At 42.8% G+C, this 18,448-nt stretch overlaps 1 protein-coding gene across 1 annotated transcript in view; it reads left to right on the top strand.

The window, feature by feature from the left end:
* The window catches only part of LOC147673741 (5-hydroxytryptamine receptor 3A-like), a 193,357-nt gene that overhangs the window by 93,302 nt on the left and 81,607 nt on the right, over positions 1-18,448 (top strand). The window contains exon 5 of the mRNA XM_086945525.1: positions 2,488-2,657. Coding sequence (XP_086801651.1) covers positions 2,488-2,657 — 170 coding nt within the window. The remainder of the gene's footprint in view (positions 1-2,487; positions 2,658-18,448) is intronic.

The raw sequence follows: 18,448 nt of genomic DNA, 5'->3' as shown, positions 1-18,448 counted from the left end.
CACGGTAAAATTGCAAATATCTACAACAATTTCATACACAAACCAGATGCCAGGGATGTTATCCCAAACCGGCCCATCACCAACCATGTTGGCCATCTGGCTGACTGGAGATCTTTTACTAGAGAACATACAGCAGAAATCATGCAGACCATACACTCAGAAGCCCCGACGAACCCAGGCCCCCACCACATATACAACTTTGGAGCATCACCCATCAGCACCACCCTTATCCACATCATCAACACCTCCATCATATCGACTACATTCCTGGACGATTGAAAGCATGCAGCGGTCAACATCCTCCTCAAGAAGACGCCGGCTGACCCAAGCCAACTAAGCAACTTACGTCCTATCTCTCTGCCCCCCTACCCAGCCAAATCACAACCCACCTCGAAAAACACCACCTACCGGACAACACTCAATCATGATTCAGAAAGAAACCACAGCACCAAAACAGAACAATCATCACAGCCACTGATGACATCCAGACCATTCTAGTCAAAGGAGAAACAGCTGCCCTCATCCTGCTCGACCTCTCCCCAGGATTTGAAATAGTATCCCACAACAAGCTCATCGGAAAACTCAATGAGCTTGGCACCCAATGACCTCCAACCAATCAACTGAATCTGCTCCTTTCTCACAGAAAGAACCCAAAAAGTCAGACTGCCACTCTTCACATCGTAGACCAAGAATCTGATTTGCGGAGTCACCCAGAGATCATCTTTTTTCTGATCCTATTCAACGTCTACGCTTGCCAACATTATCTGATCCCAAGGCATCTCTCTAATCTGCTATGCTGATGACACCCAACTCATCCTCCCCCTGACAACAAGACAACCACAACTAGAGCCAACTTCACCAATTGCATGATCATGGTAGCGGAATGGATGAGAACCAACTGCTTGAATCTCATCTCAGACAAGAAGGAAGTACTGGTTTTCAGAAACAGGACATGCATGTGGGATGCCATCTGGTGGCCCACAGAGCTAGGACCAACACTCATCAACCATACCAGAAATCTGGGATGATCCTAAACATGATGGCACAAGTCAACTCAGTGAACGCTGCCTGCTTCAGCATCCTGCATATGCTACGAAAGATCTTCAAGTGACTGCCACAGAACACCAGACACACACTCTATGCCAGAATCTCCAAACAGCTACTACACAGACTTCATGCCATCCAGAATGCTCAACCTCCCGCTCCACACCCACATCTCCTTCCACCTCAGAGAGTTCACTGGCTCCCCATTCACAAATGTAGCCTTTTCAAACTCTTCATGCACATACAGGGCCAACATACCTGTACAACTTCATACTCTTTCTCCAGCCTGCCAGACACCTACACTCAGGCTCATTCTCACTTGTACACACTCTCTGAATTCACAAAAGCAGAGCAGATGGTCACTCATTCTCCTACACGCACCCAAAACATGGCAGGACCTCCCACAACGTATCAGAGCCTCATCCTCACTTCTGGATTTCCCAAAAAAGCTGGAGACCTGGCTCTTTAAATAACTCCACAGAGAATGTCACGGGTGATACGTGTGCTATACAGCTCAACATAGCATAACATAATATACCATTACACAACACAACACAATATAACATAACAGAAAGAAGCACATGTAGAAAGAGGAAAGAATTGAGAGAAATAACCATATTCCTCCTTGTTGCACCTCATCTGGGAAGGCGTAGCATTATGACACATTCCCGGGTTTACTAGTGTTAGTAAATATGGGACTTCATCCAAAACCATTGGCGTGTGCATGGGAACACCTACACTCCACCCATGGAATGCTTTCCCAGCATGGAGAAATACAAGGCAGCCACTTGCACTGCTTTATGTTGCTCCAGATTTACTATGCCTCACAGAGCTAAGCAATGTGGCTCTGTATGGCATAGTAAATCTGACTTAAAGGATTACGTTGCCTTGTGCTGCTTTACATAGACTTGCATGACGCAAGAGCAATGCAAGCCCCTGATAAATATGGTCCTGTATTTGTATGTTTTCATTTTAGTATCACTTTAATTCTATGCTGACCTATAGTCACCTATGAAAACCATAAAGGTGAATACCAAATGTATGTTTAATACCTCAATCACCTAATGTTTAATAACTCTGTATATACTGTGTATTGTGAAGCGTTCTGATTTCCTCGAGGATCATTCTTTGTTGACTATTAGTCACCAATGTTATCCATATACTACTATCTACCTCTTTTCTACGGAATGGCGAATACTAAATGTTTGTATACTACTCAACCTTCTAATGTTTAATAGATGTATATTGTAAAGCGCTCTGATACCCTCGTGGGTCACGTTCGCGCTATATAAAACTTAATAAATAAAAAAATATAAATAAATCACATCTATATTCTAATTTTATTAAATACATACTTTGTATGAATAATAATATGTGATGCTAAGTTGATTAGTGCTTATCTTGAGGAGTTGCTTTTCACTGAAAATGTGTTTTGTGTCATAGAACTGAAGAGGACCAATCTCCACCAGTTCCATACATCCTGCTGCACAGCAATGGAACTATTTACTGGCAAAGACCAATGAGGATTGTCACAGCCTGTTCTTTAGACCTCTACAAATTTCCATTCGATATTCAGAAGTGCAATTTAACTTTCGGACCATATACTTATTCAGGTAACATGCCAGGAATATGAATGCAGCTCAGCAGGGGTTCAAATAACCAATGACCATAAAATGAATTGCAAAGGTGAAAGAAGATCCTGTGCGGCATGATGTAGCATTGATTCTTATTTTGTAGGGGGTGTTTTCCCAAGTCTCCAAGCGTATTTTCTTCGATCAGTGAGGGTCATTCAAAAGCTAAGCAATATGCTTGAACTGTAGCTAGGGTCTATTAAATTATAGTGGAGTGGTGTGGCTCACTAGTTAGAGTTGGCAGACCCGACAGCAGAGGTTGGCCCGGGACCAGGGTTCGATTCCCAATGCGGCAGGGTCTTGGGCCATGGTCAGTGGGCTCGATAATTCTTGCCTCGGTGCCTACTCCAACCATGGGTCCCACTCAGCAACTCTGGGCAATAGCTTGCTTAATCTCTACAAACGGCCCCATCAGCGCTGGGGATGCTGGTCTTCACCTTAGAGATGCCCAGGAGGGACCATCTCACAGGGAAAGCCAGGATGGGTTCCCCAGCGGTATACAGCGCCGGGACGCCCCTTTGCTGGGGCAGCTGTGCGCTTTACAAGTATTTAACAATTAACAATATAGCTCATTGCTGTGTCCCATCATTGCTATCCAACTTGAAACTGTAAATATGTTAACTAGCAAAATGCATCAGATTGGGTTTTTAAATCATCTCTTTTCTGGAGGAAACACACAACTTTTTTGTTTTTTGATTGTAGTGTGGCTCTGATCCAGATTCTGCACCAGTTGTCTCCTCTAATTTTAGTTAGACCTGGCATCCTTGGCGTGGTTTTTCCATATCTTTTTGCCTTCAACCTTCCTTTTTTGCTGACTTCTTGTTTGATGGCTTTAGGACTCTGCACACGTTACCACTGCTAATCTGTGCTGAATGCCTGTGCAATCGCAGACATATTTAATTTTTTTGTAAGAGCTAGTAAAATGTCACTACCTGTGACCAGGAACTGGAAACTGAATGTTACTTATGGGCTTGCGGCCCTCATTGTGCCCCCCACTTAAGTAGCACTTTAAACATGTGTCAGGTCTGCTATTGCAGCCTGTGCACAGTTTTAAACTGCAATGTCAACCTTGCAAAATAAACCTTTTGCCAGGCCTGAACTTGCCTTTTTAATACATATGTCACCCCCTAGTATAGGCCCTGTACAGACCAGAGGGCAACGTACAGTTTATTTTAAAAAGTTGGACATGTACATTTTAGTTTTACAATTCTTGGTAGTGAAAAACTCTTGAATGTATGTTTCACTACTACAAGGTCTGCCTCTCCCATAGTATAACATTCGAGTTACCTGATTACATTTAATAAGTGATCATTTCCAAATTGGAGCTGTTAGAAATGGGGTTGTTGGTTCACAGGGGTGTGACCCTTAGTCAAACAACAACCACATTCCTAGTCAGGGTAAGTGTCAAGCAAGCCCTAAATTAACCATTGCTCACCCTCTGGTAGCTTGGCACAAAGCAGTCAGGCTTAAGTTAGAGGCAGTGTAAAAGATTATTTATGCATCACTTCAAACGGTAAAACTGTGAAAACGCCACACAAAAAGATACCACACCAGGTTAGAAAAATGGAACTTAATGTAATAAATAAAACAAAATCAAAAGACAAAGACCAAAATTCATAAGTAGAACTTGAGATATGAATTTTAAAAGAATAAACTCTAAAATAAAGCTTATAAGCAATAAGCGTTTACTGGGAAATCTGGTTGCGCTGGACCGTTACAAAATCAAAAGACCATGATGAAGCATGGGCCGAATACAGGGACCCAGTGAGGCCCACTGAATGAAAGTATCTTCATTCTGGTTGCGTCAACAAAGATGCGGGGTGCAGCCGAAGTGAAACACCAGTGGTTTTCTCCATTCAGCAGCAGCAATGCGTCTATCCTGAAATGCTGTAGTTCCGAAGGCGATATGCTAGTTCTGTGTTATAACTGGTGCGATGCATTCATCTTGTTTCCGCAGCAGAAGATGCAAAAGTTCCAAAAGCAATATACTGGTTCTGTGGTAAAGCGATTGCCGAAGGCAATGCATCAGTTCTAAATGTGATGCACCAGTTCTGTTCCTGCAACAGCGTTGATGCGTTGATTCTGTTTCCGCAGTAGAGGATGCATCAGTTTCACTAGAGCAGAGTCCAGGTGCAGGAGCAGGTTGATTGGAAGTCGTTTGTGTCCCTGAGACTTCAGATCAGGATGCCATCCAGCTAGCCCTTGATCTCACTCTGAATTCAAGTGATGCAGGTCCAGTCTTACTCACCCAGGCAAGAGAGAGCAGCAGGCAGCAGGGCAACACAGCAAGGCAGTAGTCCAGTAAACAGCAGTCCAGCGGAGTGGCAGCCCTTTCAGCAGCATAGCAGTTCTTAGTGGCAGAGAGGTCACAGGTTCAGAAGTGAGCGACAGTCATGGTGTCAGAGGTCCAGTACTTATACTCAGTAGGGCCTTTGAAGAGGGGGAGACTTCAAAGACAGGTCTTTAAAATGCACATAGGTCCTCCCTTCCAGCCCTGGCTCCAGACTCACTTCAGGGTGGTATGCAGACCAGTGATATAATTCCTTTCTTCCAAGGTTTTGAGTCCTTTCGTAATGACATTATGGCAAATAAGCCATTTACTGTTCATATGGGATGGCATTGCCTCCAGATGCCCACTTCCTGGTGGCTTCAGCATAATGTAATTCACTTGCCTGTAGAAATCACTCTCAAAATGGTTGGCTGATATAGAATGTTCAACAAGTGCCGACAAAACACCTGAAACATTCTTAAACAGAGTACCAATAAGTCATTGAAAGAAACTTGCAGCCGATGCCAAACCAAAAGGTAATCTGAGATACTTATTAGCTCCAAATGGAGTAGTAAAAGCAGTGGTTGCTGTGATGGTTCCATTAATTTAATTTAATCTGATGATAGGCTGTATTTATATGAATTGTCTATCAGACACTGCCAGCCATATTAGGATTTGAATTTTGTAATGCCTTTCCGCGGCGGCAATGCCTCCACGAAAAGGCATACAGACTTTTCTTTGGGGGCCCGTTGCGGGCCCCCCGGGTGAAGGGGGGTGGGGGTGGGGGTGCACATGGGGGGTACCTATGGTACCCCCCTGCATTTGCATGTACAAATGATTGCATTGCACTGATTGCTTCAAGCAGCACCCGCCGCAATGTTAAACATACAGGATGTGACCGCCAGGGTGGCGGTCACATCCTAATTTGTACGGAGGGACCGCCGCTGCCCCTGCGGGCGGTCCCTCCTCCTCTGGGGTGGCGGACGGACGCAGGTCCGTCCGCCATCCTAATAGGGCCCTTAGTTTGTAACCCAGAAAGGTAGAAAAAAACGTTTTCTTTGTTTCAAAATTCTACTTTTTACCCTCACATTCATCCATGCATACTGCCTTCTCATTCAATGCATTTTTATGTTCATTATTTGCCAATGCTTTAGTTGACACCTTCGATCTTTCAATCCTTTGGCTGTACATATTAACCCTGTGAATGTTGGATTACAAGTACATAAAACTGTTTTTGTATTTTCTTACTAAAACTTCCTTAAACTAATCGATAACGTAGATAGGTTTTAATGTTACAGTCATAATCACAGGAGGAAGCTAAAATTCTGAGATTGTCCAAAAATCCATGAATTTTCACTTCTTTGCCTATAAATGACATCCAACGAAAAGACCATTTCAAAATGCTGGCTCAAGTTCTGTCTGCCCTGGATCTAGACGAATGGATTTCTGCTTTGGATCTGCAGGACATTCACTTTCATATGCCCAGGTGTTTACAAAATTAGCTAATACTTGACTCATGGTGAAGGAGCAAAGAAAGATAGTTTCAGAGAGGAAGAGCTATGATAGTGCAATGACTTGCCCCTAAACCGTTTGGAGGTCGGGGTTTGTCATCTGGTAAGACAGGTTTGTGTGAATTACCTATTTTAGATGGCTGGTCACTGAACATTACTCGACCAGGATAGTCTTCTGCTCAAATTCATATTCTGTGTTTTGATTGCATGAATGCCGCAGGCCTCAACTCTCTATGTGAGCAGTGTGTAAACATTTATTTTTATACGAAAGGTGTTTGTGTGCATCCTCTTACTGTTGCGGTTGTCATGAACAATTGACTGTGATAGAGTCGTGGAAAATATTCACAGTCCGTCCACTCTACTGTGTTTTCTAGAGACTTCTGGTGATCCGAAAACCATGAAAAAGTTGGTTTAGGGGGCTTAGCAAATATCCTACAAGCAATGAAAGTGATAAATTCACTACACAAAGGAAGTTTGCTATATTGTTTAATGTCCTTGGAAGCAAGAGGAAGGACATTATCGACCACCTGTACATGTTGCAGGGATGCAGTGAATAAGGAGACAGCTTTAGACCCTGGCTCTGTACCTCCCGGGTAGGTGAAGGTCTAGTCGCCAAGCTGCCTGAATATCATGAATGGACGAGCTCTGTTTCCCTTTCCCATCAGCTTAGACCTAACTAATGTGGGGTCACGTAATACAAGATAAAAGCGTATCTTGTATGTATTCGCATAGCTGGTGACTTGAGCATCTATTAACGTTGGTAGCACTAACCTTGCAGTAGTGTAAGAGTTCCGGATAATTTCTTGATTAACCAATTCTGACGAATTGTCAATAGCCCCCATCGGGGCTGACAATGGAAAGAAGCATGTTGACCACAATACACAGCACGCTCGCTCTATAGGACCATTGCCTCCAAATAGAGCCACACTGTTTTTACTTAGGTGAGTAAGTCACCTGATTAAAATGTATGAAATAGGGCCTTCCTAAACCTATTTTAACTCACCTTTTTCACATCGCTACTCTACTCAATACTGTTCACACAACCCCATGCACCCAACAGCTTTATCTAAAAGAACTCTGCCAAAGAGCCCCTTCGCGGGTGCCCGTCAGGCATTGCAGTGCTGGCCCGATAAGGAGCACGCCTAAAGGATGAAGCATGACACCCATCGGGGTGTGTGAGGGCACTTCCTCCAAAGGGAGGTTATTTCACACTCCCCAAGGAACAGCACACCATTTATACACAGACTAGTATTGTGAAGGAGTACATGTGCTGGGCCTGGTTAAAACAGCTCCTGGTTCCTCTTTCTTTTTGTGAACTCAATTTTACCAGGCCTGGCCAAGCTCTTGAGCAAATAACTATGGTTCACCACATAGTGATCCGAAAATGTTTGTGAGTGAAGCATGCACAAGATTCACACCCACTTATAGCATTCAGTTTTTTTTTTGTATCTTGACGGCGAAGGCAGGCGGTGGCAGTGTCCCCCTGAGATGTTTGTGGCTTGCTACGCTAGTTAACCCTGCAAGTATCTCTCATTTGTCTTACAATATTTTATTTACTCTGCACGTGGCTTAGGCATTTATTTAATGCACAAGAATCTCTTTTAGAATTTAAAAAACTAAGGCAGGGTTGAGAGGGTACTGTGTGGCAGACGGTACTCACCTGGAGGCCTGAACTCGGCGTTCTGTCCTTCCCGCCCTGGTCCGATGCGGTAGCCAGTACCGTTGCGCGGAGGGCGGGGTAGGTAGAGCCAGGCACTTCCGCGTACGGCGGTTAGCGCTCTAGTTGGAGGGAGCGATTGAGGATAAAAGACCCATGCCTCAATGGCAGCGCAGCGGACGCGCGCAGCGGGCGCGCCACCGGCGCTTCGAAGACGCGCCAAAGACAAGCCAGTCTGCGCCCGTTCGCGGCCGTACGGGGCTAGGGGCCAGAACCCCTGCCGGTCCTCCTACTGTAATGAAATATAGCGCCAAATAACTGCTGAAATTCCTGCCTAGGGTTGGAGATAAGTGTGTACACAGTATAGCGCTAACCTCTGAAAGAAGAAGGTGTAATCACTGCCCCTTTATTCTGGGCCAGCAGCCCAAATCTGTGAATGCTGCACAGAAAATGAGACTGTCCCTTATTAACTGCAGATCTTTAGGGAAGCATAAAATGGATGTACATGACTTACTAATAGATGGACAGCTGGACGTTATGTTTTTAACTGAAACGTGGCTGAATGAGGACTCTGCTCCCGACATTATAGATGCATTACCGCGGAGATACAACATCAATAGGATAGACAGACCCACGGGGCAGAGAGGTGGACTCGCTATAATCTTTAAGTCTGAAATACAATGTACATTGGAGGTAGCTGACATCAGGGAGAGTGAAGCTGGCTTCTTCTCTATCACAGGTCTTGATAGACAAGTCCTGAAAGGGTTCTTAGTTTATAGGCCCCGGGCCCAGGGACTAGATTTACGGAGAGCCTGGTTGACTGTTTAGTACAGCCAGCTATACGATATGAGAGATTGTTACTCTTGGGGGACTTAAATTTCCATTTTGACGATCCCGCCAACACAGAGGCACTGGAGATTCGTAATGAGCTGGCAGCAATGCAAATGACTCTTAAGTCGGAACTGCCCACCCATGGTCGCGGCCACTTATTAGATCCGATCTTCTCCAAGTGGGAATTGATGGCTGTCGATCCCCCAGTACCTGTGGTCTGGTCGGATCACTTTCAGATTTCTTTTAAGATAGAGACACAGATGGTGAGGGTAGGTAAGGCGGATGATAAAAACAGCCGGAGGAGATGGGCAGGCTTCTCCAAGGACAAATTTAACAATCTTCTTGGTCAGGGTGGACCCCCAGAGGGTCTAGAGATTGAGGCGGCGTGTGAAGCTCTTGATAGTCGCATCACACAAGCACTGGACAACACAGCCCCTGGACCAATAAAAAACCCTGGAGGCAAACTAAATCTGCACCATGGTTTGGGCCCGAGCTCATCAAGGAAAAGGCGGTGTGCAAACGCCTTGAAAGACGCTGGAGGAAAGGTTTTTCCATGGTAGACGGGAGGGATTATAAAATCAAGCTCAAAAGCTATCATGCTCTGATAAGGAAACATCATACTTCCTATTACAGGGACAGAATAGAGGGAGCTGATAATTCAGTCAAGGAGCTGTTTTCTGTGTTTAAGAAAGTATCCTCCCTGTCCTGTGATCATGTGGCACAGTTCTTTGCTGATAAAGTGGGAAAAATCTATTCCTCGTTCCCGGTGGAGGCCAGAGTGTGCGGTGGGATAGAAGAAACCACTACAAAGCATAACAGAACTGAGTCACTTACATCCTTTAGCACTCCCCCGCAGGATGTCCTAATTGATATAGCGTCTAAAATCAAATCGTGTTCCCCTAATGACCCAGCGCCTGCAAAAATACTAAGGGAAAGTATAAAAATTCTGGAACCCCACATACGCCATCTGGTAGAACACTCTTTTGGGTTGGGTATTGTTCCGATAGCTTGGAAAGAGGCGGTGGTGCTTCCGCTTAAAAAGAAACCTAATATTAGCGCGGAGCAACTGGACAATTTGCGCCCAATTTCCCTTCTTCCCTACTTTGCTAAAATCACGGAGAAAGTTGTCAATATTCAATTGACAGAGCATATTGAAACTTGTAAACTACTCCACCCCACCCAATCAGGCTTTCTTGCGTCCTATTCTACTGAATCTGCCTTGCTCCTATCAACGGAAATCATACGGAAGTCGGTGGATCAAGGTCAGACAGCAGCACTATTCCTTCTGGATTTAAGTGCTACCTTTGACACTGTAGCACATTACACCTTGCTGCAGTGTCTCAAAAAAGGGGGAGTGGCAGGTAGAGCTTTGGAGTGGTTGGAGTCGTTCCTCCAGAATCGTAGCTTCCAAATAGCTCAAGGACCTTACCGGTGGAAGAACACTAGGCTGAAACAGGGGGTGCCTCAGGGGTCCAGCCGGAGCCCCACCCTTTTTAATCTCTACGTAACTCCAGTAGCAGAGATAACTGAAAGGTTTGGGGTGCAAGTGGTATCCTACGCTGATGACACCCAACTTGTTGTGTCTCTCGCTCAATCAGATGAGGCAGCAGCCAGTAACTTTTCGACGTGCCTACAGGAAGTAGCGGCCTGGATGGCTAATAACTGTTTGAAATTAAACGGAAGTAAGACGGAAGTGCTGGTTGTGGGAAAAGCACCGTCTGTGTGGACATCGGCATGGTGGTCACAGGTGCTGGGGCCTCAACCTACTCCCAGTGAACAAGTCAGAAATTTGGGTATCTGGCTAGACAATAAAATCTCCTTTGAGTATCACACAAGGCGCGTGGCAGGACAGTGCTTTGGTATTTTGAGAAGCATGCGGAAGACACTTGATCTACTTCCCACGTCGGCCAGGAAAACCCTTGTCCATGCCCTTATCACATCTAGGCTGGACTATGGGAATGCCCCTGTACCTGGGAGCTAATATCAGGTGTATCACTCGGCTACAGCGTATACAAAATGCGGCTGCTCGTATGGTCTCGATGCTGCCCAAAAGAGCGTCATCTAAGAAAGCCCTTGAATTACTGCATTGGCTTCCTATCAAAGAACGGGTGCTCTTTAAAACCCTGTTGATTAGTCATCGCATTATGCAGGGGAAAGGGCCCTCTTATCTTCTTGACCTGCTGACCCCTTATACTCCTGCACGCCAATTGAGATCTACTGGAACAGCGCGGGCAAAGGTCCCTAAGATCAGAAGAGCCCGGATGGGTGGGCGCTCTTTCCGTGTTCAGGCAGCTCAACACTGGAACAGACTCCCACCTAGAATGCGACTGGAGACTTCTGAACGTATGTTTCGGAAACAATTAAAAACCCATCTCTTCCCCTCTAGTTAGAGGGGGAGGAGGTCCGTTTCTGAGGATCTGGAGAGAGGGATTTGTCTGTTTAACTGTTGCTAGCCGCACCATAGCGCTGGGACACACTGGCCTTAGTGTAGCCAGGCGCTCTATAAATGTTATTATTATTATTATTATTATTATTATTATTATTATTATTATTATTATTATTATTATTATTATTATTATTATTATTATTATTATTATTAATAGTCCTTAACCACAGAATGGAGGTTTTCGGAGTGGTGACATAGGGCTCCAACATTGTTAGATTTGCCTGCCTTTGTAGAAGCCTTGAACCACTGCAGCGTATCATCTGATTGTGGGAGCTATGAATCTGAATTATGCAATTGAAGTGGATTATACCCCACCCTCATTATAGATTGCAGACCAGAACATTGCCTCCTTTGTAGGTATTGGAGCTTACTATCCAGTGGCAGTGCAGAGTCACTTAAGACTCAGCATTGTTAATTTATTATGTAATTCATATATCCCCTCTTGATTAAACTCCTACAATCTTTTGACATAGAATTATTTAAAACTCTGCTGATGATCGGCATCTTGATTTAAAGGCCTTCAGACAGCACTGCTTCTTTTAAGATTGAAAAGTGGCAGGTGACAATTATCCAGAGCACAGTAAAGGTTACCCTTGAAGTAAATCCATTTAAAATGGGGATTTTGATGATGCAGCTCTAACAATTGATCGACCTCCATAAAACTGACAAACAGCTATGGGAGCCAATCCATAACTAAGGCTTATGTAAGGTACAATACTTTTTGTTGGACCACAATCTGTCTCTGTTTCCTCAAATCAACAACGCCATCAAGTCAGACCTCTGGAAAACAAGGAGATGGTCATCCTTGTAGTGTCAATACTAGATTATGTGAATAGGTGTGCTGGAATCCCTGAATACATGTTCTACCAGTTGCAACTACTTGCAGAATGCAGCCAATATACCACTGCTATAACTATGAAACAGAGGCATATTATATATGTCTATATTATAACGGAGCCTACTTAGATAAGAACAAAATTGAAAACCTATTCATGTGCAAATAAAATGCCTGTTAAATTTGTTAGCAAAATCATAATACTTAAGAGTCAGTAATACACTGTCTCTTGTATTTAGCTGAACTATGCAAAAACCACAGTTGATGGACAGAATGCAGAACAATGTCATACATTCACCCCAGTACAAAGATCTGGGCCTAAATCCATCGTTTATTTGAACTCCACAATACCCCAGTTCAGACATGGCCATATGCAAATCAGCCCTGACCCTGTGCCTCATGGGAACAGTCCAGCCCGAACTGCCAAGCCATGTCTTTCCTCGACCGGAATCAAGCATCCTAGGACCGGTTTCTGGCTCTCAGCCGTCTTCAGCCAGGATAGCTTGACTCCAGTGGTGTGGAGTGCATGGGAGTCACGTCTGAGCATACCCATCCCACTCGGGGTGACAAATGCAAAAACCACAGTTGATGGACAGAATGCAGAACAATGTCATACATTCACCCCAGTACAGAGATCTGGGCCTAAATCCATCGTTTTTTTGCACTCCACACCACCCCAATTAGCTGAACTATACCTCCTTCAATTAGTTTCTAAGTATAAGGGTCAATTGAATGGGAAAACACAGTCATGCAGGACTCAAGAGGAAAAAACACTCAGTGGAGCAGGGTGTATGCCTTGCGCTTATGGTGTACGTTGGAAATTATGATCATCAATGGAGCTTCAGCATCAGGCAGCCAGGAAGTGACTGTAGGCAGAGGCACAAATGAAGAGAAGGAAGACAACAAATCAGTTGTTCATGTCAAGGAAAAGAGGAGGGTGTTCATGTAGGAGAGTGGTGAAAGAGTGAAGGAAGCAACTGTAGTGGGATGCCATTTCAATTTGTTTGACAGGTCAGCTATTGCGAGATCATTTGTAATCACTGCAACAAGACCTAGAAAAAGCAGCTCTGAGAGATTAACTTTTGCTCCACCCATCTTCCTCTATGCAATCTGTTGATTAGGTAAAAAGTGTGGGCTTCCACTGAAAAAGATTGTTGTATTGCAATGTTTGTCTTGTGGGAAATATTAAACCCAATACAGTAAAGCTCCGCAGGTCATAGTGACAACCCAGTGATCAAGAATGATCTGTTTATTATGAACCATTATAGCAAAGGCAAGCAGCCTGATATTCCGATTATGAGAAACATGTGTCAAAGCCAATAGGAATTTATGAATGGATTGTTGGCACATTTTCTTGAAGACTTTACACAGGTATGTTATTTCATGGAGTATCACAGATTACGATTTAAGGCAAGGGTTTTGGTGTTAGTGTTGTGGGGAAACTAAAATACAGTTACACAGTTAACCGGCTTGTCTCAAGTTGCTGTTTGCAGGCAGCCCCTTATATACACAAAATTCTTCTGACATTACAACTAGCTCAGACGCCAATAACAGGTCAAAATGTGCATCTAGTAAATCATAAACATCACATCACCTATGTTCTTTAAACTCGTACCCTTTCCTCTACATTCTCGTTTTGTAAGTCTAACAAAGCTTTAGTACAATATTAAATTCCGTTCAAATGTATATGCTTGTTTATCGTTGTGCTCCCAAGACTTCTTATCTGACTCTGTGTGCACTGAAGTTATCTTTCACCTGTATTCTCTGGTTCACATTTCCATGAACTAGGAGAATGAGACATGTGCTTCTGTACAGTTATCATAAACACTTCAATGCTTGTTCAAACAGGTGTTTCCATTTAACTGAACCTTGCTAACCATGCATTCTAATTTCTAGTGAATCCTCACTCATATAGTATCATTGTGAAGCTTAGGCCTGAGCTGTTCTTTAACCACATATAATTCTGCACCGCTCTCTGCTTATGTCCACGGTAGCGTGATTTCTTCACATTTTATTTTCTCCTGAACATTAGTTACTCCTTTCAAGAAACCTTGGGTGTAGATGCCTCATGGGTGAGTTTATGCTGAATACATTAGGCGTGGAGTGGTTATGGTAAAAACCAATGATAAAGGCTGTAGGCCTGATTGGTTCATTGGGAAAAGCTATATCTCATGCAATAGATCTGATCTGTATTTTATAAAATGTTGAAACACAGGCAGTAGGGTTGACCAATTTATTATTAAAAGCATGTAAAAGCTAAAAGTTCTTTAACCTTGGATTATCATCCTGTGATAAAGCCTGACAACAGGTATTCTGTTACATCTAAGCACACAGATTTTTATAGTGTGCAAGGATTATGGTGTTGATTACCTCCTCTGACAAACCCTGGATGTAGACGTTGCACTGTGAAAATACCTTTTAAGATGGACTATATAGTGTTTCGCCAACTGTAATTTTGTACATATTTGTAATTTTATGACTGTGTGCCTGATTGTTTCCTTGTGGGAAAGCTTATGTACAATACACACGTCTTAAAGTGGTGATGGTGATAAACCAGTTATAATGTTAGAGGCTTGACTGATTCCTTGGGAAACGTTACACCAGATGCCATTAGTCTGATGTCTGATGAGTTTGTTGTTAGGAAATCTTATGATAAAGGCAGTAGGCCTGCCTTTTAATGTGATAAGCATCTGTTAAAGACAACAAGTCATTGAGGATTTATTTTCATTACACTTTCAGTATGGTAAGCACAATAGTGTTCTAACAGGGCCACACCCTGATATGTTTACATCTTTATTATTTGCCCTGCAAGCCTTTGTGCACTGCGTTTATGCAATTAGGTTTTTATTTTCTCCACTTCCATTTTCTTATTTATCCAGCATAAACTTGTTGAGTTTGTGCCTGAGTTTTACTGTTTATGAAGGGAGACACGAGTGCAAGGATGAATGACAGAGTGCATGTATGATGAGTTGCTGAATGCCTAAACTCCCACTAGTGACTAAAGAGGCACTTTCAATTATAAGCCAGACCTATTGGCATTGCAAATGCATGTTCTCTTTCACATACACAATTGTCCTGTGACATATCATAAAACGAATTTTAGGAAATGTAATGTAATTTCACATAAATTTTATAAAATGTAATAAAATTTTGCAAACAACATTTTCCAGGTCCCTGCCACACCCGCTCCCAAATAGCATTATAAATGTTTACATTGTAATAAAGAAAATATTCAAGTTATAGGCTTGAGTTCAGGTGGACCACACAGCAAAGTTAGTCAGGCAGGGGAGTGATACAGATTACATAGTAAAATGAAACACAAGCTATTGCTATATGACTAGCCTACCAACCAGCAGAGGCCAGTGCAGGCTATGTCGTCCAAAAATGTTGGTGCAAATTGTCCCAGCTCTAGTGTGACATGTATAATCGGGTTCAAAAAAAAAGGTACCCAGCTATTAATTCTGTATTTGTTTATGTTTCATCTGTATTCCACCAATCACATTGAGTTCTCTCATTGCTCTTTATATTACTTCACTACCAGTTTTCCCTCTTAACCCCAATGCTACTACAATGAATGTTTGTATTTTGAATTACTCATCCCTGGAGCAGACAGGGAAAGTTATCCTGTTTGTCTGCTTATGTATGTCTGTGTTGTGTGTGATTGGTAGGATGGCAACTATAAGAGTTATTGCCCAACATGTGGAAATACGTTAAGAGCTGTTATTTGCTTTCCCTTCACATGCATCCTCTCCTTCGACTTGAGCTCATACATGCAGGACAGGCAATACAGCTCATTTATATTACACAGGTTAAATTGCATTATATTCCATTTAAAATGCAATTATGCTAAGTTGCATTGCCTTTATCCATGACCTTTTCTATTTTGAAGATATGATTTGTATCTTTCTTACCACCACAATTTGAATAATCGAGCCATTCAAAAGAAGCATTTGCTTCTATTTATGTAATATTTCCAACCTTGAGTTGGACGTGAGTTATGGTTCTAGCACAAGCGTTTCCAATGGGTAGCCGAGAGCTACCAGTAACTCACCAGCTGCCACTATTTGCCAAACTATCAGCAACACTGTTCTTGGACATGATGCCAAGCCTAGCAGAAGTTTAAGACTATCTGAAGCTGAGCAATGCACACTGCACTGCAGACCATAGAAGTGTTAGCTAGCCAAACAAATCGTCAAACCCCACTTCCAAATACACTGACAATGGGACTGACAGCATGAAGCTTGAAAAGATAACCAACTGCCATGCAGCAAAAGTTCCCTGCAGAAGGAGGTCAGTCACCCTCTGTGTAGAAAATCTGGTTTGGGACTAAAGAGCACCGTATCTCTAGTGAGAGGCTGAAGGAATTGATGTGTGAGTACTTAATGAAAATGATCTGAGGATGATGTGGTAACTACTGGTAAATACTCTTAGAGTTACTATATTACATTACAAATTCGCAAGACTGGACTATATATTTGCTTCACATTGCATTGCTGCAAAATGCTCCATAGATAAATTACCGAAGGTGTTGTCTGATCATAACCCTTTAATTATAAGTATTGATACAGGAAAGATACAATCAAACCATAAGAGGTGGACTTTTGAAAGGGTTTTTCTGCTTAACGAAGAATATTGCCAGCTTATAGAAAATTGTATTCCTGAATTTTTAGAATTTAATCTCGGAAGCGCCTCGCTGGAAATTGTATGGGATACTCTCAAAGCGGGAATCGGGGGAGAAACCATCAAATTTTCGATCAAAAGTAACCAAGGTGCAAAATTACAGCAAAAAAATCTACAAAACAAATTAACTAAAAAAGAGGAAGATCTAGTAAGGGCAATTCAGGGAAATACTAACGTCGAGGAAGTGATAAGAGAAGTTGCCATTGCAAAAAATCAAATTGTAGAAACATTTACATTAAAAGCAGTTTGTAAAGCCATCCAAAATAAGAAAAGGTCTATGAGCTCGGGGAAAAAGTGGGTCATCAACTAGTAGTTCAAACTAGGCAGGAGTATATTGACAATACAATTAAAGAGATTAGAGATCCCATTAGTGGCTTACACAAGACACAAAAACAATTAGAGAATCATTTAAAAGATATTACGCGGAATTATATACCGAGACATGTAAAACCCAATCTCAAATTGAGGAGTATCTGGATTTGGTTACATGGACTCAACTTCCCCAAAGTGATCAAGATAGCTTGGCCGAAGAACCACAATGGGTCGAGATACTTCTCTCAATTAATAGCCTCTCATCTGGTAAAGCAGCCGGGCTCGATGGAATTCCATCAGAATTTTATGCTAGATTTAACAAACAACTGAAAGGGATCTTAACCAAGCTATTGATCCATGTGTTTCAGGGTGATCGACCGCCAGGATCCTGGGCACAAGCAAAAATTACTGTATTCCCCAAGAAGAACAAAGACCCCACTGAGCTAGGGGCCTACCGTCCAATCACCTTAATTAATAATGATTCTAAAATGTATTCTAAATTACTTGCCAGCCGGCTTGCTCCACTAGTTCATAAAATCATTTCAGCTAGGCAACATGGATTTGTTCCGGGCCGATCAACCACCGATCACATACAGAGGGTTATCCCACTCTTTGACATAGCCGAAACTACAGGGGACCCTATGGCACTTATGCTACTAGACGCTGAAAAAGCGTTCAATAGGGTCACCTGGCAATATTTATGGACGACTATGTCAAGGAGTGGGATAGGGGAAAATTTCATCAGGGCAATACGTATGATGTATGTTAACCCGGAAGCAACTGTTATGATAAACGGGGATACATCTGACAATTTCAAAGTGACGAGAGGGACAAGGCAGGGCTGCCCTTGTTCCCCCATATTATTTGCATTATTTATAGATCCGTTTTTTCGGAGGCTAGAATACAATCAAGCCATAAGACCAATAACGACCCCCAATGGGAACACCAAAACATTGGCATATGCCGATGATATTGCTATAACTACAACTAACCCAAAGGAAGCTATAAAACTAATCGAACAAGAAGCTAGGCATTTTGGAGAGGTTTCGGGTTATAAATTAAACCAAAACAAAACACAAATTATAATCAATAACCAAATTAAGGTTGGCGATATAAGGGTAGTAGAAAACGCTGTTTATTTAGGAGCTAATTTCACTTCTTGACAATTTGGTTAAACTTAACCTTAATCCACTTTTGAGACAAACGTTCCAAGCATTGAAGAATCGACATAA

The sequence above is a fragment of the Lissotriton vulgaris genome, chromosome 12 (genome assembly GCF_964263255.1).
Source record: "Lissotriton vulgaris chromosome 12, aLisVul1.2, whole genome shotgun sequence".
In the NCBI taxonomy this organism is placed as follows: Eukaryota; Metazoa; Chordata; class Amphibia; order Caudata; family Salamandridae; genus Lissotriton; species Lissotriton vulgaris.
Note: the sequence above shows the minus strand (reverse complement) of the source record. Positions and strands in the feature narration are given on the sequence as shown.